The following is a 21,166-nucleotide window of genomic DNA, read 5'->3' as shown; positions in this document are numbered from 1 at the left end:
TCTAAGGCCTGTTACAGACTGCCAAAATAAAGCTGCTTCAGGTCTCTTTGGAGGTATGCTATTTAAATGATGCATGGGTCCTAAGAGTCCGGAGGTCTTGCCAAAGCCACACTTCATTCCTAAGCACTGGAGGGCAGCTTTTGGTGCAGCTTCCGGATTCATAGGATGCATGCATCATTTAAACAGCATATCTCCAAAGAGATCCGAAGCAGCTTTATTTTGGTGGTCTGTAACAGGCCTAAGAATACTTTAGTTAGTGAGCCATCAAACTACAGTGCAATCAGAGAAGCCCAAATACAGTTGCCAGCCCCATACTCTCACCACATCAAGGGGCAGAAAGTTCCCCCATGAAAGAGCTGAACAGCTCATTGTTCTTTCCCAGGTCTGGAATCTTCCAGTGAATATTCATTCGGTTCTCATTAACAATGCCAAATGGGGTTCATAGCAGAAATATACATACATTCCCATCTCTTCTGAAAACCCAAAACAAACCCTTGCTGGGGCCTCTCAGACCTTATAATATTGATCTTGCCTGGGGTGTCATTCTACAGCCCTTTCCCTTACCTCCTGACACACCCAAGATGTCATACAGTACACTACTTATTTGTCATGACATTTAGCACACATTTTGAGAAACACACTCGGACTGCATCTACACTGCAGAATCAATGCAGTTTGACACCACTTTAACAGCCATAGATCAATGCTATGGAATTCTGGGAATTGTACTTTTGTGAGATATTTAACCTTCCCTGTCAGAGAACAAACAAACTACAAATCACAGGACTTTATAGGATGGGGCCATGACAGTTAAGCAGTGTCAAACTGCATTATTTCTACAGTGTAGATGCACTCTAAGAAACCAATTTAATTGCCTATCCCATTAAAAAACAAACAAACAAACAGGTCAACCACTCTCTAAGTCTCTTAGAGAACAACTCTAGTTTCATTTCCTTCATAGCTAAGGGTCTTGTGGTAATTTAAAGAATAACAAATTTTATCTGGCACAAGTTTTCATGGACTGTGCTCTAATCCTAATCCAGCATCCTCTATGCAGGTAGGACTGAATCTCCCATAACTCCAATGGCCATGATAGTTTATGTAGTCCCTCACATTTGATAGGTGAATGTTATTCTAAGGCCAAGAGCATTTGTGGACCTCATATGTCCCCTTTCCAGGCACCTAACATCCCTCAAAACTTTTTCAAAGAGACTCCGTTGTGTAATGGTTTTATCCCTAAGGTTGACCAAACCCCAATGAAAAAAACAGGACATCCAGTAAACCAAACGAAAACTTCAACAAAGTCCTTGCTCTTCCATGGCCTACTTGGCCATTCTGCACAGACAGGTCAAAGACCCCATGACAGCACTTTCCAACGTGCCAATATGCCAATTTGACAGTTTAATATCGTTACTGGTAAATGTCAATGGACCATTTTTCCTGTCACTCTCTAATGAAAATATCACAGCAATTTGGGCACAGAAGAAAGCGGCAGCCGTTTTGACTCCTGAATAAAATCAGATATGCTGTATGATCTTGTTAGGCAACATGGTAGATATTGGTAACCTGATCAAGGAAGAGGTCTGCAGCCCAGAAAAGAAATCTGGAAGATTATGCAGAAGGTGAGAAACACACGTGCACATACTCATACAAAGTTTTCCTTTCTGTTACAGCACTGATGAAATCATAGGGCTAGAAGGGTTATGAAAATCTGTTTTATGCACACATGGCCCCAAGCTAACTTCAGCTCTCAGACTCAGTGACAAGATCAGGAGGCCCTAACCCTGTTTCCACATTTCTGAAGACCCTGGAGTAGTTGTTGCAGGCTGCAGGGCCATGAGACAGTGCCCTATCACCCTAACCATCAAGTCCAGCTTTCTTGCTTCTTAGCCTGGGAGGTTGCCACTGAAAGCCATCATATTTCTGCTGAGCCAACAGGCAAGAAAAGTCAAGTCCATCACATTTTATCACGCTGTACATTCAAAACATCTGGATTTAAGCACAGACAACTTAAGCCTTCATACATCTGCTCATTCATGAGTATTTATGATGTAAATGTATGCCCTGATCAAGATTGCATATGTAGTTCTCTCCTTTCCCACATTATCCTCAGAACGACCCTGTAAGGTAAGTTAGGTCAACGGAGAGCGATTGGCCCAAGGTGAAACACAGGGAGTTTCATGGCTAACTAGAGACTTATACATGGATCTCCTAAATCCTCATCCAACATTCACCAGGGCTTTTACTAACCTGAAAGCATAACCTAATTTAATGAATCTAGAACTAGTACAGGCATACCAAGTGGGAACTGTGGGCCTACCCACAAACTCCTTACAGTTAACAATCACTTTTTGAAAGCCTCTGACAAAGAATCTCCTTTTCACAAAGTCTTTTTGTGCCCAACCACTCTCCCCTTTCCTTCTTGACCTCCATCTAGATGGAAATTTTTAGTAGCATTGGGAGAATGGTGAAGGATTGTTGGAATGCAACAGTGGGTCTCTGCAATAAACAATACAATAATTTTTTTTGCTGGGAGAGAATGTAATTCTACTGTAGCTGATCCTACTGCAGCTGTATGTGCCTGCCTACAACAGTCAGAGTAAACTGCCTTCAGAATCCCTTACTGAGCATGTGTGAACAGCAAAGCAGAGAGAAAAGGAGAAAGCAGATATGCCTCCCTCACCAGCTACCCCAACATGTTAAAGCAGCATGGCTCTGTACGACATCATAAGGAAAGTGGAAGTTGGTAGAAGAAAAGGTCATCTTTAGATGCATTTTGGAAAAAGCCTTCATGTGGTCTCTAGAAAGTTCAAGATTTTTTCCTACTTATGTAAGGGTTACCTGAGAGATCTAAATACCCTAAAGGCACCAGATCCTATCTGATCTTAGAAGTTAAGCAAGGTCAGCCCTGGTTTATATTTGGATGGGAGACCCCAAAGAAATAGCAAGGGCTGTAGGGTGTATTTCAGAGGAAGGAACTGGCAAAACCACTTCTGAGAATTCCTCATCTAAGAAAACTATGAAATTAGTGGGGTCATCATAAGTTGGCAGATGACTTGAAGGTGCATAGTTGCACACACAAGGGTTACCTGACCTGAATGTTTCACTTCTCATGGGCATATTGTTTAGCTGTGAAGAATAAGTTTGCTGAAACATGTTGTCTTGTGTGTGGTGTAGGAATCTCTCTCTACTCTTTCCGTGTTATTTCTGCTTCTGCTGCCAAATTTGCTGAGAAAGAAGTAATGTCTAGGATCACATTGAATTTGTAACTCAGATACACTTGTATTATATATACCAAAATAATGAGTTTCAAGAAGCTTATGAATATAACCAACAGTTGGGGGACTACATTTAAGAAGATGCACCCTTTCCAAGGGGTGAAAGTCAGGAGAATGCCTCTTCTAAAAGGGTGTTGAGTGTTTAATGCTTTCATTCGAAATAACTTTTGTTTTGTTTCTTCTGCAAAGAAAGGAAAAGATCTCCCTAAATTAATCAAGGGCACCTTCTTAATGGATGAAAAGGATCTTTTCAGTTTCTGAAGCTAAGAATTTCATCAACTAAACTGCTGCGGCTCTAAGTGTTTGAAATGAAGTGTGTCAGCAAACACAGACTGTGTTTCCCTTGTGCACCTAGTGCCGGTGTTAGGAGAACTTGGCACTTGCGTGATCACAAAGTGCAAAGTGAGGGTTGGCCTCCGCACCCCTCTGCCAACCCTTCTCTTTGCTCTCTGAACTATATTTGGAAAAGGCACACTAGGAAGAGAGAAGATGTCCTTGGAGAACCCGACAATCAGATGGGGTGGGGGGGAATGAAGATCATGGAGCATTAAAAGCATTTCCCCAAAGGGTTTGCTAATCAAACAGCCAAATCTTTCATAAGCAACCAATCCCAGCTGAGCAATTAAATCTTTCCCTTTTTAAAACACTCACTGCAATGTCTAGGGGATGCACACACTTCCCTCCCCCTACACCCCCCACACCCTCCAGACCACAAAATTAAACAAAACAAAAAAAGGCCTGCAAAATTCATTTGCTAAATTAACCAGGGGAAAGAAAAAGACCAGGAGTTTAGAAAATTCTTTGTTCTTTGTCTTTTTTTTTTTAATTACAGAATTCACAATGCCTGAATAATGTTTAATAAGAACTATGAAAAATTCCTAACAGCATTACAACACAGCACAAAAGAATTAACCTGCTTACCGTGAAAAACTGCATATTTAATTAAGAACAGAGAGTTCAAAACTATCCAGAGACTTCCAAAGTACTCTTGCCTGAGGGGGCGAATTACATGCTTGCGGGCTGCTAACAGCACTCCGGCGCGCCACGCGTACCCGAGAGTCCCCATTAAGTGACAATGGACAGATGACATCAAATTCATTTCAACAGGCAACAGGAACTGAGGCGTACACATGGGTAGCTGAAGAGAAAAGCAAGACGCGCCTGCTGGTAGGAATCAGACCCCTTGTTGATAGAGGCAATAATTAAAGAATAATGTTAATTAGGTGCTTTTATTGGAAAGAAAAGTACAGTAGCAGGAGGCTCTGTGCAGCAGCACTGCGCTTCTACAAGGGAAAACACTGGGGTGGAAGAGGAGGAAGAAGAAGAAGAAGAAGAAAGGGAATTCTCCCCCTCCGGCCTCCCTCCCCTTTTGTAAAAGCAGCCTCTGAGTTGACACAGTGCAGGTTTTGCTAATCAGACATTTAATGCAGCAATACTCTGAAGACTGGATTACAACAGAGAAAAATGGAATTATGGGGGGGATGGAGCCAGGGAGAGAGATGCAAAAGTAGTAACAACTTGAATTCAGCAACCTCCATGTCAGCCCTGAAATCTACTTTGCTCTCCGGATGCATAGACACAGAGGGTCTGAGCACAGTGAAATGCCCTCACCCCAAAATCTGAGGGTGAGGCAGCCACTCAGACCACAAGGAGCGAGTAAGGTATGTATAGTCGCAGGGTATTTTCATCAGGACATCTGGTTAAACCCTTCAATTGAGCAAGAAGGCCAAACTGTAAGTGACTTGGGGCAGAGGCCTGCCCTCTTGCAAAAAATCTTCTATCCAACAGTCAATGTATATCGATAGCACCGTGTGGTCATTACTGGTACACATTCATTCTCCCAACAGGCTACAAGGCCCAAAGACGGACACCTAACATCAGATGGCAAACAGAAATCCAAGAGCTTGGCCATACAATGGGAAATTGCAGCAGCCATCCTGAGGGGCAACCTGCCCACATAACTGAGGGACTACAGAAGAACAGAGAGCTTTCGGTAACACAATGTAATCAAGCCCAACACATAAAAAACAGCAACCCCTCTCCCCAGTGAACACCACTAAGCCTCACAGCTATCATTAGCCTTGGCACAGCATACAGTGCTACAACAACTAGTCTTAAATGCAGTTCTCCATGTCCTGGCTGGAACTGCCCACATCTCTTTTCTCGACACCAACTTTAGCACCACCTAAAACTAAGGCCTATCTACCTACATGGTTCTTGGGGTGAGTCCTGCAGTGCTTTCCAGGGGTTTCTGAGGGAGCACTGGGATATCCCACCAGCATGCACGTCCCTCACAAAGCACCAACTGGGCCACATCACTGCAAAAGCAACCCCAAACACTGCGTACGTTCATGTGACAAAGGTCCTGACTTCTGTAAATGTGCCCAGGTTAATTTCTCTACCTAGGCAATCCAAAAAGTCTAAGTTAAGAAAATCATTAGTTGCTTCATTTTTGTTCATTTAACTCTAGGAGTGTTATTGTTTAAGTTTAAGTTCTTTCATTATTTTTGCATCCAGTTCTGGTCACAGAGAGGTGGAAAGCAGCTAAAGAGGATACTGAGACCACCCCCCAAAGACTCCTTTTTAACAGTGCAGCTAAAACAGCCCTCTTGTTTTCAACCATATACTGGAAGTCATGAGGGCTAGGCACTTTTTAAAATGGAAGATGGGATTCCCAGGAAGCTAAAATTTGTGCCCTCTCTTCCATTTTCTACTTTTGCAGTATCTTTCCATACACAGTTCTGGTCGCTGTTGCCCAGAACTCAACAATGGAAGCCTACCTTTCTCTGGCTTGTGTAAAGCTTCCACTTAAGAGTTCTGAGCAACAGTGAAGGTGCACAAGCTGAAGTGCAACCATGATTCACTTGGTGGTGTGAATGACGCACGGCCCAGCTCCCACAAGGGCAATATTTACATGGGCCTCAGCTTGGTTATTTACTTTTTAAAAAATAATACGTGTCACAGAATTGCCAGCAAGCACAAGCCACGTCAAGCAATTAATATTAAAGCAGCCCTTGCATTGGCTGTGAGTCACTTAAAACTGCAGCTAGATCAATACTCCGGGGTCCTCTTGGAGCTTTGGGGAAATCATTAAATGTTACACTGCACTAGTAAAAAAAACCAACACACAGACAGACAACAAAACCCAGTAATTACACAGCAAGGCTGTATTAAACAGCACAGCTTTGTCAAGTAAGAAACAATGAAATGGTTATCAAATGGTGCTGTGGTGTGCGTAATCATTGTTCTAAATGTTTAAAGAGCAAAAACATTACACATACCCTTCTTGTAGCATAACATGCTAGATGATAGAAACGCCTTTGTAGCAGCAGCCAAATAAAAAAATTAAGACACGGGTAAGGTTAAAAGAACCTTTGGGTTACAATCAGCTTGTCTAAATTAGATTTCTTCTCCCACCCCATTCTTTTCTATATTAGTCTGACAAAATGGCTTGACTGACTTGAAACTCACTATTTAATCTTTTCCTGGTCTTTTAGTAAAACAAAAACAATTTCATCCACATAATCCTAAAAATCTGTTAGAATTCACACATTAGGTTTTGGGATCAAGAGCATAAAGGGACTTGGCAAACAAGATTTTGGGCTAAATACTTTGTTTTTGTATTGTTTTTAAAGAGTGCTGAAATTCTGAGGATGAAATTCTGCACCCATAGAAAATTCAGCACTTATAATGTGCAGTTGTAGAGACTGCCAAGTCCTCCATATGGTTCAAGCCAGCAGAACAGAATACAGGAGGGCAGCTGTGTGTGGAAAGAAAGGAAGGCAGAGACAAATTTGATCAGTGCACAGTAATAGACTTCCATGGAGCAAGACAAACATTCTCTATCGTTTCACTTATTTTCTACCAAGCAGAAATCAGCCAAAGAGAATAGGCACTGTGGGGAGGGGGGGGAACCACATCAAAACATTTGCATTCAACAAAGAGGGTTTCTTTAAAAAGAATTCAGAAGACAGGTTTGTAACTAACAAAAACCCACAAAGGACCCTGATTCCCAAAGTCCAAACAAACTGAATTGTGAGGGTTGTTGATGGAAGGCCCTCCTTAAGCAGCGGCATGTTGATGGGCAACTTCAAGGCCCCATTAAATCTTCCTTCTCCTGGTTCTTTATCTATGACAGACTGGATGGTCCTTCTATTACAGGAAGCCAGAAGGCAGCAGGAGCATCCTCTGTAAAAGGGGGTTCATGATCAGCCTTGTAATGGATGCTCTTAGATTTTGAAGTGTGAATTTTACTTATGTAGTCCGTGTGTGTGTGTGTGTAATTGGCGTGCTGTTTTTAATGCTTTTATGGTTTTAATTTTTCATTCAAATGGTTTTAACTATGTTGTGTTTTTAACTGTTATATTGAATACTAGTATTATTTAAGTCTTTCTTTAACTTTTGTAATTAATGTTTTAGTTATATCTTTCTTAAATTATTGTAAGCCATTTTGAATCCCATTCTGGGAGAAGCAAAGGATCACATGACAAGATTAGAAATGCATTTTCTTAAGAGTTTTGTTTCACCACTTGACATTCCTGCCTCTCACATCTAAATTCAAATTACTACAACTGGGGTCTGGAACTGCAAGGATCACCAAGGATCCGGTATGCAACAGCAAACTGACAGCCACACAAGCTGCTCACTTCTGGCAAGTGAAATCTTCTCTAGGAAGCAAGCGGCAAAGTGAGACAGTGGGTTGTGCCCTCATGGCACAGGCCAGTTGAACTCCCAACGTATTGGCCATCACGGGGCTCACACCTTGACTGCCCACTGAACTCTTACTTGACACCAATGAGGGATCAGGCAAGGCCTGAGACTTGGGCTTCCAGCCTTCAGGCTATGTAATCCATCTGAACTTCCATGACAAACTTGGCAGAGAGAGTTCTATGTTCAAGGGCACACTTCAGGGTGCAGTGCCAGTCTGTTCGAACCCCCCACAAGCAGCTGGTCAGCACTTGGGGCCATCAAGACATACCTTTGAGCCCCACCTGGATTGACAGCCAGCTCCTCCAGTTCTTGGAACATGCCAGCCTAGACTCCAATTCTTATGGAGACCCAAGAGTATTGTGACATACCCCCCTTTCCAGTACTGAGGCCTTTTTCCAGTCACAGGCATCCAAATTTGGTCTCATGTGCATAAAGGAGACCACAAGTACAATTCCAGCGATCCTCAGCCAGCACAGCTGCATTGGCAGGGATCGATGGGAGTCATATTCCAAAACGTTTAGAGATGGCTGGTTAGGGAAGGCAAGGGTCATCTAGTCTCCAGCAGCTTCAAATGTACGTTCCCCCCCCCCTTTCGTTTCATCTGCCTGCCTGCAGAGAGAATCCACTAACCTCAATCTCCAGGCCGCCCAGCCCCCACCTCTAATGGGCTGCGGTGTGCACACAATTAATTAATGGGTTTATTAATTAGGAAAGAAGTCCCTCTTCGGCTTTCAATTGGGGTCATCAGTTTCTAAAGTAAGAACAGCCTGTGCTAAAGATAAACCCCTCATCATCTTCTGCAGGGATCTCATCTGGCAGAATCTCAATTATGCAAACCACAAAAAGAAGGAAGGAGAGAGGGAGGGAGGGAAAAAGACTTAGGTAAAACCATCCATGCCCCAATTTCTTTCCCACTAGTAGAAGGAAGCTGCAGGGAGAAAGGAAAGAACAAGCCCTACCCACAATCCCTTTCCACACCTCTCTCCACAGATTACATACTGACACCAGACTTCCCTCACCCTAGAACAGTATATTTCTGGGCAATTTGCAGCACACTGAAACCCAGTATGGTGTAGTGGTTAGAGAACTGTTTCAGAGATCTAGTTTCAACCTTCAACACAGTCATGAAACTTTACATGTGACTTTGAACCAATTACTCTTTGTAATCCTGAGCAATCTCTCAGGATTGATGAAGTGAGGAAGGAGGAGAAAGAGAGTCTTGTACACCACCTTGAACATATCAGAGGATATAAGGTGTGAAATAAATGTATCTATGAAATAGATCCATGCATACATTGGCAGTAATATCCAAGTCCCATTCTTATTTTTTTTAAAAATAGCTCTGGTTCTTAGTAGCAATGCTGAAGTAAAGGAAGTCTGGAATAGCCAAGAAGGGATTTGCATGCAAGTCCATTTCTGATACTCAAATTGAATTCCTGGGCTCATTTTCTTTTCTTTTTTTTAGTTTTGAGTGCATGTCTTTGGCACCAGATTCTGACTGAGGGATCTCAGAGGTTCCAGTGAAAAACAAAGTAAATCCTACATACCTTAATGGGGCAATACAGAAAATCCCAAAGGGGCAGCTTCAAGCCACTCCTTCCAAAGCTGGATTGGGGCTGTGGCAAGCACACACCACAGCCCCAATCCGCCTTGAAGCTGGCCGAAAGAGCAACAAAGAGCCACTCCTTTTTCAGACAGCAAAAAGCTGGCTTTCCTGCTCGCGCCATGTGGGGGCTGCACATAAAAGACATGGCCAGACTTAACACACAAAAAGAGATCTGTTAGAGCACTTTCAGAATTTGGAAACAGTGCTTCTTTGAATGACAACCTCCAGAATCCTCACAAATGTATAATATACCTGTTGCTGAGGAATTCTATGCTAATGTAGTTCCACCAGAGCAGTGTACAAACACTCATGGTTTCCTCAGCAATCTCAGAACGTGCTGAGAGCCTTGAGAGAAGACCAAGATATTAGTGAAATACTCTCCTCCTATGACAAATTGTCCAGCTGAGAGTGCAGAACCTTTTGTAGCCAAAACAGTATGTCTCAAATACACATACACAAGCACTTCAGAAAGAAAATCCCCAATAAGGAAGGGACATGGGAAATGCAACAGCAGGGAAAGAATGGAGTGGCTTGAAAAGTGCAAGCTGTCAACTGGAGGTCCCATTGTGAAACACTAGTTGTTGAATGACTAAATTGCAAAGACCTTTTCAATCATTTGTTATACTTGTGCCATCACAACAACGCTGCAAGGCAAGGTGCTACTGTGTCTGTTCTACAGATGGAAACAAAAGACCAAAGTAGTGAATTGCTCAAGGTTTAGATGAACTTGAATCAGAACCAAGAACCCTCAGATAGAACTCCAATTCTTCATATGTTCCTTGGCAGCTCCCAGGAGAAAACTCAGAGAGAGTAATTCAGGAATGTTGAAACGCAATTCATTCTACCAACTACAATTCTATTCTGGCTTTCCTTGGCCCAACAACTTCTAGATGTGTTGCTCTGATACCCGTCATCCCAAGCCTCCTCAGCTATGGGGATCATAGTCTAACACAACTAGAAGAGACCAGGTTGGGGAAGGCTGCTCTGCCTCATTCTCCCTTTCATGTATATTCTCCCCAAGTTTCCCAAAGTTAATAGAACTGATTGCTTATTTACTGCTGTCATCAAGGATAAAGAAGAATTTTGACACTTTGTTAAATGATAGCACGTTTAGATAAGTCAAGCTGTCATGGCATTTAATGAATGTCTCAACTAGCTGATATATATGTAAAATTTATGCACTCCAGAATATCACGCCGAGATAATATTTTAATCAACAGCCCACATTTTTAAAAGCCTAAAATGCCAGAACAATGAAAACACTCCATCAGGCACTGGCACCCTCCAGAAGGCTGGAATCTTCCTGGTGTAATGAGGGTTTACACCAATGTCAGTACTTTTGGGGACACTGTGGAAGGAGGTACCTAGTATCTCCTTTCATGACTCTCCCCAGGCTGTGCAATGGCCGCTGGATGCTGCTGGGTACAACTCTGTCTCTGGGATGGAGCTTGACTGAGCTCTCCTAGCACTGTTGCCATCCCTCCCAGGCTTCCTGAATCACTATGCTGCCAGAGCTTTATACTCTCCCTTGGCTCAAGTCTCCAAGGCGCTGAGATATATAGAGTACAATCCCTCCAAAGTTGGGGGAAAGGGGAAATTTTAAAAAAGTAACCAAGTTTCATTACAGACAACAGGGAATACAAATATACAGTACTTCTAAATGGAACCCGCCCTTGGACTAGAGAGATATTTGAATAGGGCCCAGAGGAAGAGTTACTGCTTTGCAGCCAGAATGTCTCCAGTTCAAACCCCATCATCCCCAGTTTGAAAAAAAGGAGAGAGCTGCTAAACCAGAATAGGCAGACATCCATGGACTAGATGAACCAACTATCTGAGTTGGTATGAAGGCGCTTCCTATGCCTGATCCAGGAGGTTGCATTTATCTTCTGAAACTGTGGCTCCAGCTAAGTAACAGAGTACATAGGGCAGAAACCTCTCCCAATCCACAACCACACATGTGCATGCTACTGCTGTTTCCAATGCCAGCTCCACATTTTGGATCGCTCATGGATAGGAAGCCCTGGGTAGAGCCCTTCCTAAGTGGGTTCCCATCCCCTTCACATCTATCCATGCTGCTGCTTCATTTACTTGAAGTAGCTCGGGGGGGGGGGGGATACTCCAGAGCTCAGTGGCCAGAGAGCACCATATGGTTGCCATTTTGGGTAACTGGAACCAACAACATGTCACTTCGGTCACTAGAAGCCAAGATGACTAAACGAAGGCTATCATACTTTGGACATATCATAAGATGACATGACTCACTAGAAAATACAGTACAGTGATTCTTGGCAAACCCATGAACACTACCCATTTATTGTCCATATATACTGTTGTTCTTGTTGTGTGCCTCCAAGTCATTTCCAACTTATGACAACCCATAGGTAAACCTACCACGGGCTTTTCTTGGCAAGATTTCTTCAGAGGGGGGTTGCTTTGGTTTTCCTCTGAGGCTGAGAGAGTGTGACATGCCCAAGGTCACCCAGTAGGTTTCCTTGGCCAAGCGGGGATTTGAACCCTGGTCTCCAGAGTCATAGCCCAGCACTCAAACCACTACACCATACTGGCTTCCCCATATATATGCATTAGTACCTCTGAAAATCTCTATTTCATTTTTATTCAGTAGGTATCCTTTCAGGACTATTTTGATTAGCGAACACAATACAGTCACTCCAATTTCCATGCAAAACATATGAGCAAAGTGCTATTTCAGTAGAAATACCTTGTCTTTCCAAGCCAAAGGTCCATCTAATTTAACATTCTGTTCACTGATAGCAGACAGCCAGGGAGAAAAAAAATATATTTTTAAAAAAACCCTATGTTTCATTAAAGCCAACATGGAATACAGGTATAGAAAACAGAACCTTCATGTAGAGGAATAATCTAGCTTTAAAAAACAGAGAAGAGTGTTTGCTTTCATATCCTGCTTGCAGGTTCCTCAAAAGCATCCAGCCGTCCATCAGGTTGAATGATCAGCCCTCACATCATGTATTAGCCCACCTCTCTGTCCTCGTTATATTTTTTAATTGTGTTATTAGTAGATATTTTAATCTCCAATTTTAACTGTATCATGCTTAATCTTGTTTTAAGGGGGGGATTTGAGACATACTGTTGAATGTGGATATTTTAATGTGTTGTGAGCCGCTTTGATCGTCTCGTCACAGAAAAGTGGGATAAAAATAAAAGTTTTATTATTTTATTATTTATTGTTAAGGGTATATCCCACCCAAGTTGCTAGTCCTTAGCATCTAATATTCAAGAGGTACACTGACTTTAGCAGACAGGTTAAGTTACCATGACTAATAACCCACCAACCTCCTTGCATTCCTAATGTAACAGGAGGAACTTTTTTAGCCTAACAAGTTAATTCACAGTGCCCACTGTCAAGAGTAACCAGTCTATGCAACTGGAGGTAAAACCCTTTGTTCTGTACTCTGAGAAGACAGAACAAAATGTGTGCCCCTCCTCTTCATTAGCCAAATAAACTACTCAAAGCAATTTTTAAAATGCTGAACACACACCGGTAATGGTAAAACAGAGTAAAATTAAAGAACTGAAATGGAAGAGAGGGGATTACAAAAGGCATAAATCTAGTTAGGCGGGACTATTAGAAAACAGGGGAAGAAATACTACATTAGCAATATTACACTATTAAGACTCTTTCCCAAACCTAATGAAATATGCCCAGCACCGTCTCTGAGAGAATTTTTATCTGTGCTCATTTCCGAGAGCGCTTGCTGTACAAACGTGGTGATCAAAGCACTCCGGGGCTATCGCATTATCAGCATGTATTACATGTGCCACCATTTGTCAAGGTTGTCCAAACACCATCGTCCCCAAATCCTGTGTACAAACAAAAAGCCTTTTCAAGGAATGAGCTATTGTTCTGTTTTCAGGTTGCTCTAGCAGTAGCCTATAATGGGTCAAACGGCACAGAGGGAGCACACCAAGAGGCTCATAAGGCTGGCACTGGGCGCAAAGTTTGATTTGTCTTTTATTTTAGGAAACAAACCTTGATCACCCCTGCAGAAACATGTGGCTAACAGAACAAATCTATGCATGTCAACCCAGAAGAAAGCCACACAGTGAATTCCATGGTACGTCCTCTCAGCAAAGTGTTCACTGGATATGTACCAGCCCTTGTCATGCATACACCTAAACTTTGCCAGAAGACCCACAAAAGAGAAGAGTCATAGACAGTTTAGTGTAAAGTATGCTTCTTGTTCAAAACTGTATCCTTTTCTGACTGTGTAGAAATGTACAGGCAAATGTCTATAGAAATTGTGACGGCTGATAGCCCAGCCCTAGGCATATCTACTCAGAAGCAAGATGTGTTGAATTCAGTAAGACTTACCCCAAGTAAATGTGGCTTGGACTGTTGCCCTAGAGTTAGCTCTAGAGTCAGCCAAGCTCTCAGACCCCTGCATGGTACTGCCTCTCCACATCTATCATAACTAAAATTACTAATCCAAACAGTAAACATTACAGAAGAGATGATATACATTATTTAAAGTAATTTTAGAACACCTTCCAGGACCAAGCCCTCTCAAGGTGGCTTTCAAATGAAGTTATGCAAATCTGTATTCAGCCCTTCAGAATGCAGAATTAAGCATGTCATGGTGTAAAATATGAGTCACCAGGGTATCTAAGCTTATTTTGAGGGTCTTCCCTTCATACTTGTTCCAGAGAATGCTGCAGCATCCATTTGTTGACATCACCTACATTGCCTCTGATCAAAGAAACAAAGAGCTTAGTAGGGCTTGAATGTCAAATGCAGGCTGCAATTCAATCTGTAGCGGAGGGACACAGTGGCACCATCAGGGCAAGACTTTGAGACACCAGCCCAGGGACCCAAGGTAACTCAGGAGAACTAGCTAGTATACATTACTGTCTAAAGGGACAGGAAGGATGTAAGAACAGTCTCGCCTGTTCTAAGTCTAAAGTTACCTAACTCCATCCCTGGGGGTGTGAGAAATCAGTTCAGAAAAGTTGCATCATGAGGACCATTGCAGAATTCCCCCGCAAAGATTCTGGGACCTATAATCCCCAAAAGTAACTTTTCCAAGCCCAGCAAGGAATTGTAGAATGGACCTCACAAGGTACATGCAATCCGTGCCCCTCTCCACTCAAAAACAGACGTGAATCAAAGGCAGGCTACTGCCTGTGACAATTCTGTCCTGAATATAGAGCAATGGTTCCTAAACTTTGGTTCTCCAGGTGTTTTGGACTTCAGCTCCCAGAAGCCTCAGCCTTCTTGGCCAATGATCTGGGACTCTGGGAGATGAAGTCCAAAACATCTGGAAGGCCAGAGTTTGGGAATCACTGAGAGGAAGTGGGTTTATACTGAACCATATCCTTAGTCCATCTATCCTGGTATTACTCACATGGACTGGCAGCAATGGCGCTCCAGCATTTTAGGTAAACCTTTTTTCCGATTTGGAGATATCAAGGATTAAACCTGAGATCTTCTGCTTGCGAAACATTTGGGCCAGCCCAACCATCTACATTTTATGCTCCTTGACTTTTGGGAGGGTAGACACCATTTGCTGATCTGTCTCAGGCAGCAAGCTATCTTGGGCTGTCTTCATGAGGTACTTATAATCTTTCTTGATCATCAGACCATACAGAATTCTTGCAATAGGTAACACAGAACTTGGCAGAGGATGGCCTGTTCCTACATTGGTTGGTATATAGGCAATGATGTCAAGATGGGACAGAGAGATTAATGTGCCCTTAAAGGGGAAAAGGCCCAAATCTCTCAGGCATTGGGACAACTAATTTTAGAGAAGGTGTAAAGTATAAACTGTTGCCATCCCATTGGTATGATCCTTCAGACCAATGACAACTACCTAAAACCATGTGAGTGATCAGGACCAAGTGATCTTTAGCTAGGAGTTGTATACAGGGTTATCACCCTTTACTTTGAAATGCCACTGGTTCTTAAGTCACAAGGCTGGCACCTCACTATGACTCATAAGTTCACTGTCTGTAAAATAGAGATGAAAGAGGTTGCAACATTCCTGGAACAATAGCCCACAGCTCCACGGATTGGGGAGCTTGGAAAAGTTAGGTTTTCAGACTACAATTCCCAGAATCTCTAAGCTTTGTATCCAACCATTAGGGGGAGCAGAGCTCAGAAAGTTTTTATTTTAGGGGCCATGCTGGCAGGGTCATTCTGGGTGTCATTGTCCATAAACGTAACTTTTCCAAACTCTGGACTGGGCATGGGATGAGGCACAAACGACACATGCAAACACCAGCATGTTCACAAGCCAGTCAGCCACGCGCAGGTACTCAAAACAAAGAAGCGAGTTCACACATAAGCTCAGGAAAAGAACGCTGCCCAAACACAGATCTAAAGCAATGGCACCATCTTTATACGCACAGCTACACCTGTTCAGTTAGAACATAATTGCACATTTGTCATCCGTGGAGCAATGAATGTGAGGTTCCACTGATAGCAATGCACACCATATGTTGGGAAATGACTAACTCCACCAGTAACAAGCTGGCAGGATCCTCCACTTTGAAGGCAAGGGCTTCTGTAGCACAATGCCTTGAAGTACGCACCTCATTCTATCTCAGGGACTGTGAGGTGAGAAGGTCTAATCCCCTCCTCTCAAGCCCTGAGCCCCAATGCCAGCAAGGGAGAGTTATCTGCTGCCACCCCCTGCTCCCCAGGCCCTAGCACCTGCGATCCATTTAGGCCTTGGCATTGCAGCTGTAACAAGTAATCTCCTTAAAAGATGAACTGCATTAAATTCTCAAACCGCTGATACATTATTGAAACATCATGAAATTGCACCTAAATTTGCTTTCTCCCTGGCATCCCCTCCCCCCCTGTGAAGCACACTGCATTTTAAGCTGGCTTTAATGCCCATAAAAAATCAAGTGCTCTTCTCTTTTGTAGTAGCAGCCATAAGCAGCAGCTTCAGCTTAGACACTCCAATCCACTTAGGTGCAGCCTGCATAGACAGCTAAAACTTTTATGAGTGATTAAAACCTATGGATCTGCTTGAGGGGGGGCACCATTTGAACTGTGCAAGAACTGGCCACATTGGCATCCCCTGCTGACTCCCTTCCAGAGGAGCAGACACATAGCCAAGGGGTTCTGAAGGGTGAGGCTCACAAGCAGGGCTGCTCAAAGATAGTTTGCTGCCAGAGGCAAAGGAAAAGATGGTGCCCCTTTCCCTCCTGGCTGCACAAATTAACTGGACTGGCAGTTACATCCACCTTCAACACTGGGTTAAGGGGTGCCAGCTAAGCCAAGTGGCACACAATTCTATCCCAACGTCGGCCACCTGAAGTAAGTGCCTCACCCGGCCTCATGACAGGGCTGGGTCTCCTTGCAGGTGACCCATGTTAAAGACAAGGCAATGCACTCAAGGGGCCAAAGAGAAACTTGGCTAAATATGCCCTAGGAGTACAAGCGACTGTCCACTACAACAGCGGCAGAAGTTGCCTTGGTTTATAGGCACACACTTTGCAAGAAGTTACATCGGCTGAGGCTGCTTAGCTGACAGGGTTTACAGACCCCATTGCCTCTGGACCTCAACTAGAGTTACACAACACCCCAACAGAAGTCAGGCAGAACAACTGAACAATGCCAAGACAGTCATTTAAGACTCTGCATGCTGAGGGCTACAAGCTAGCCACACTTAGTAGTAGTAATAGTGAAGTATCAGAAGACACCTGTGAGTTTGTCTCTACTCCTGGCAGATCTCTCTTGTGATTTGTTACTAACCCAGCTTTGGGGTGGCATGCTTTCCCCTCCAGCTCAGCAGGGAGTGGGTCAGTCAAGATCGCCCCCCATCAGCCCCAGCCCAACGGGATGGCCTGCTCTCCAAAGGGCTTGCCTTGCCTCTCCCTGCATGGGATGCCCCCCCTCAGGGCATGCAAAGACAGCAAGAAGTCTAGATCTCCTAAAAGTGCTTTTGCCCTCACGCACTTCTTGGAAGCCAACCTTCTCTGGGCATTTCGATCCTTTCTTCTTTCGGGGTTGCAAACTAACTGGAGCAGAAAAAGAAAGGCATTGTAGAGTCACCTGCGAAGCCTTTGGGCCAGATAGGCGTGCCTGGAGGAACTCAGCGCTGCCGGGTCCCTGGCGTCTGCTGCGCAGCATCCAGAACGGAAGGCATTCCCTGCGCTGCTCCTTTCCCACAGCAATCAATGTCAACCGGCCGCACTCTTCTCCCCCCCCCGCCGGCTGAGAGGCTTCCGGGGAAGAGGCATCCCAGCCTGAGGCGGAGGACAAGCTTCCCAGGCGGCCTGGAAGAGCTCCAACCCTCCTCGCCCTTCCTGGAGTTACAGGGCATCACTCCGAAGGGGAAGCCCACGGAGCCCCGAGCCAAAGCCACCCAAAGCAGGCCTCTTTGGCCGAGGAAGAGAGGAGGAGGAGGAGGAGGAGGAGGGAAGGCAGGGGACAAAGGCTGCCTCCTCACCCCCTCGCGGCTGTGGCATTCTGGGAGTTGGAGTTTGTTGTGGGGCACAACAAACTCCAACTCCCAGAATGCCACAGCGCTGTTGCCCAAGCGGCTTCTTCCTTCAGCGCCTCAGGCCGCCCCTCCCCCCGCGCTGAGGAAAAGCCCGCCAAAAAGACGGAGGAGAGCGGCTCCTTCCCTCCTTCCAGGCCCCTCAGGCCCGGCGCCCAGGAAGGCCTCGCCCGGCCCTGCTCCTCACCTGGCTGGCCCTCAGAAGTTGCGAGGCGGCGGCGAAGGCGGAGGGAGGAGAGGAGCAGGAGGAGGACGAAGCCGCGGCGGCTCTGAGGGCGAGGGAAGGGGCCCCGGCGGGGCCAGGCATTGGCGCTGGCGGCGGCGGCGGCACGTCCATCCAGCCCCGGCGGGCGAGGGGCGCCTGGGCTCCTCGGCTCCCTCGTCCTCCTCCTCCTGGCTCCCACTCTCGTTCTCTCTCTCTAGCGCTGCTGCAGGATCAATGAGGGAACCGAACAAAGAGCAGCGGCGGCGGCGGCGAATCAATTTCTAATAGCTATCGATGGGGGAGGGGAGGGAGGGAGGGGAGGGGAGGGCAAGGCCAGCCGGGCGCCGCCGCCGACCCAGGCCCCCTCCTCCTCCCCTCCTCCTCTTCCCTCCCGAAAGCCCCCGCGCCCAAGGCCCACCAGCTTCCGCCTGGCGCCCCCGCCGCCACTAACCTGGAGCCCATCGCCGGGAGCCCGGGGCTGCTTCCGATATTGAACCATCGATCCCGCATCGGCGGCCATCTTGCGGGCCATCGGAGCCGGAGGAAGCCCCCCGAGAGAGCCGGCGGGGACTTTCCGGCCGCCGAGGAGGGCTCCGGCCCAAGCCATGCCCGGCAAGGAGCCGCGACCCTCTCGCCTGCCTCCCTCCCTCCTTCCCTCGCCTTCCTTAAAATAAGAGCCCGATCATCGGGGCGGGAAACCCTCCTCCTCCTTCAAGTCCTTGCCGAAGGAGCCCCTTCCATCTCTTGCTGCTCTTTGCCTGACGCAGAAGCCAGTGGGACTCCGAAAGCTGGCAGCACTGCTTGGTCCCCGAAAGCGATCGGGGCTTGGCTCTTCCCAGCCTCGGAGGCGGAGAGAGACAGAGCGGGATCCGAACCCCGAGCCCCGCTCGCGCTCAGCCCCTCAGGGAAGAAGAAGAGTGGCGGCGGCGGCGGCGGCGGCGGCGAGTTCCCTCCGACCGGGGGAATCCGGGAAAGGGAGGGCCGGGAGCGGGGATGCCAAGCTGGCTCGGCCCTTGGCTTTGGCCCTGGAGCCCTTGGAGGGCGACATGGGGAGACCCTCGGCGAGTCTGGCTCGGCATCCGCACGGCGGAGCTGACCCGGTTTGAGCCCGCTTGAAATGCCATGGCTCAAGGCTAGGGAATCCTGGGAAGGGTCGTTTGTGGCAGCACCAGAGGTTAGGTCTGGGGAGCAAGGGACTTGCCCTCCTCGAGTTATTCCCTGCCCTCCAAATGGAGGACAACGGGGGGCTCCTCCTGGACAGAAGACCCCCATGGAGGACATGTCCGGAGAGAGCTCTTGGGGCCCCTTGGAGACTCAGGGAAAGGAAGAAGTGGGCCCTGGACTAAAGCCTCCTTCCTCAGATGCTAGGCAGTTCCTGCTGCCCACTTCTTCCTTTCCCTGAGTCTCCAAGGTGCTACAAGAGCTCTCTCCAGACTAACAGGGCTGTATCTTTGAATTCTCCCACTTGAGGCTGAGAGAGTGGGACTTGCCCAAGGCTCCCCCTGGCCAAGCCGGAATTCGAACCCTGGTCCCCAGAGTCAGAATCCAAGACTCCCTCTCACTGGCTCACCTGCACCTGTCTCTCTGTCCTTTGGCTAGAGGGACAACCCTGTGATTGTTATTGCGGAGTTGTCCAGGATTTCTAATCCAGTGTCCTTTCCTCCTGTGGCTTTTGTCTCTCCTCCTCCAACCTTTAGCCCGACACCAACCCTAAGAGGTGGGCCAAGCCAGAAGGGGAACGCAACCAGCCTAAGGTCACAGGACTCATTGCAGTGAGGACTACAATCTGATGCTCCCAGGGACAACATTTTTGAAAGATAGCTTGCCTTGTGCCTCAGGAGAAGAATCCCAAGATAACAAGGCCTGCCCCAAAGAGCTTACAATCCCAAGCTTGACATGAAGCGAGACGGAGAGGAGGAGGCTGCTTCAGGCAGTGAGTTTGCAGCTGTCCTGAAAGTGCAGCAAATGATGATTTCATTTAATGTGTATTATGACTGGATATTTACTGCGGGAATGCCACTCGACTGACCTTTGGCGCTTTCCCCCCAAGACAGCAAACGCCTTGGGATACTTCTAGGCCTCATTGTCTTCCAGAACTCTGCTGCTTCCAGCTTTTTTCTTCCCAGGGAAAATCTGCAAAGAAAGGAAAGAGGGGATCATTGCACACTGTCTCCGTGTTTGTCTTGATTTTGCCAGTATTTAAAAGTTTTCAAAGAAAGAAATCTGTTTCAGCAGAGAGAGAGGGAAGAACCTAGTGGCGCTTTTGAGACTGGTTTATCCAGGAGCTTTCCTGGGTAGCAAGCCCCTTCTTCATGCACACAGTGCATCTGAAGATGGGGGTTGATATAAGCTCATGCTAAAATAAACCCATGAGTCTCAAGGGTGCTGTCTGAGTCCTTTATTGCACCCTTTTCTATTTTATGTTGAAACAGACTGATAGGGTTTTTTTGTTTCTCTCTTAACTCAGCAAAGACCAGAACTGTAGCCATAGTGGTTGGAGGATTCTGGGAGTTGTAGTACAAGCAGTTACTCTTCCAAGCTCTAGTACAGAGGACTTATGATCTAGGGAGAGGCTAGCGAGCCATCGCCCAAAAAGACCTGCCATTGAGTCATCGTTTTGTTTAAATAATGTAGAATCCCATCCAATTGTGGGGATCATTTATTAATGTACTCTCTATCCCTTCCCTCTGCATAAGAGTTTAGGGTGCCTATAGCACTTACCTGGAAGTAAGCCCTATTCAACTGAAGGGAACTGACTTCTGAGGCGTCCTAAATGGGACTGTTAACATGCGCTTTAAAAAAATAAACCAGTTTTGATTTCAAAATAAAGCTATTTGATTTCAAAAACAGAATTCAAAACTGTTTAACTTGCGAAACG

General features: G+C 45.9%; 1 protein-coding gene across 3 annotated transcripts in view; it reads right to left on the bottom strand.

The window, feature by feature from the left end:
- The window catches only part of CUX2 (cut like homeobox 2), a 153,112-nt gene extending 134,528 nt beyond the window's left edge, over positions 1-18,584 (bottom strand). For all 3 annotated transcript variants that reach the window (XM_042441709.1, XM_042441708.1, XM_042441710.1), the window contains exon 1: positions 18,271-18,584. In XM_042441709.1, coding sequence (XP_042297643.1) covers positions 18,271-18,420 — 150 coding nt within the window. In that variant the 5' untranslated portion in view covers positions 18,421-18,584. The remainder of the gene's footprint in view (positions 1-18,270) is intronic.
- Positions 18,585-21,166: the final 2,582 nt, after the last annotated feature.

This window comes from Sceloporus undulatus, chromosome 10, assembly GCF_019175285.1.
Source record: "Sceloporus undulatus isolate JIND9_A2432 ecotype Alabama chromosome 10, SceUnd_v1.1, whole genome shotgun sequence".
Classification (NCBI taxonomy): Eukaryota; Metazoa; Chordata; class Lepidosauria; order Squamata; family Phrynosomatidae; genus Sceloporus; species Sceloporus undulatus.
Note: the sequence above shows the minus strand (reverse complement) of the source record. Positions and strands in the feature narration are given on the sequence as shown.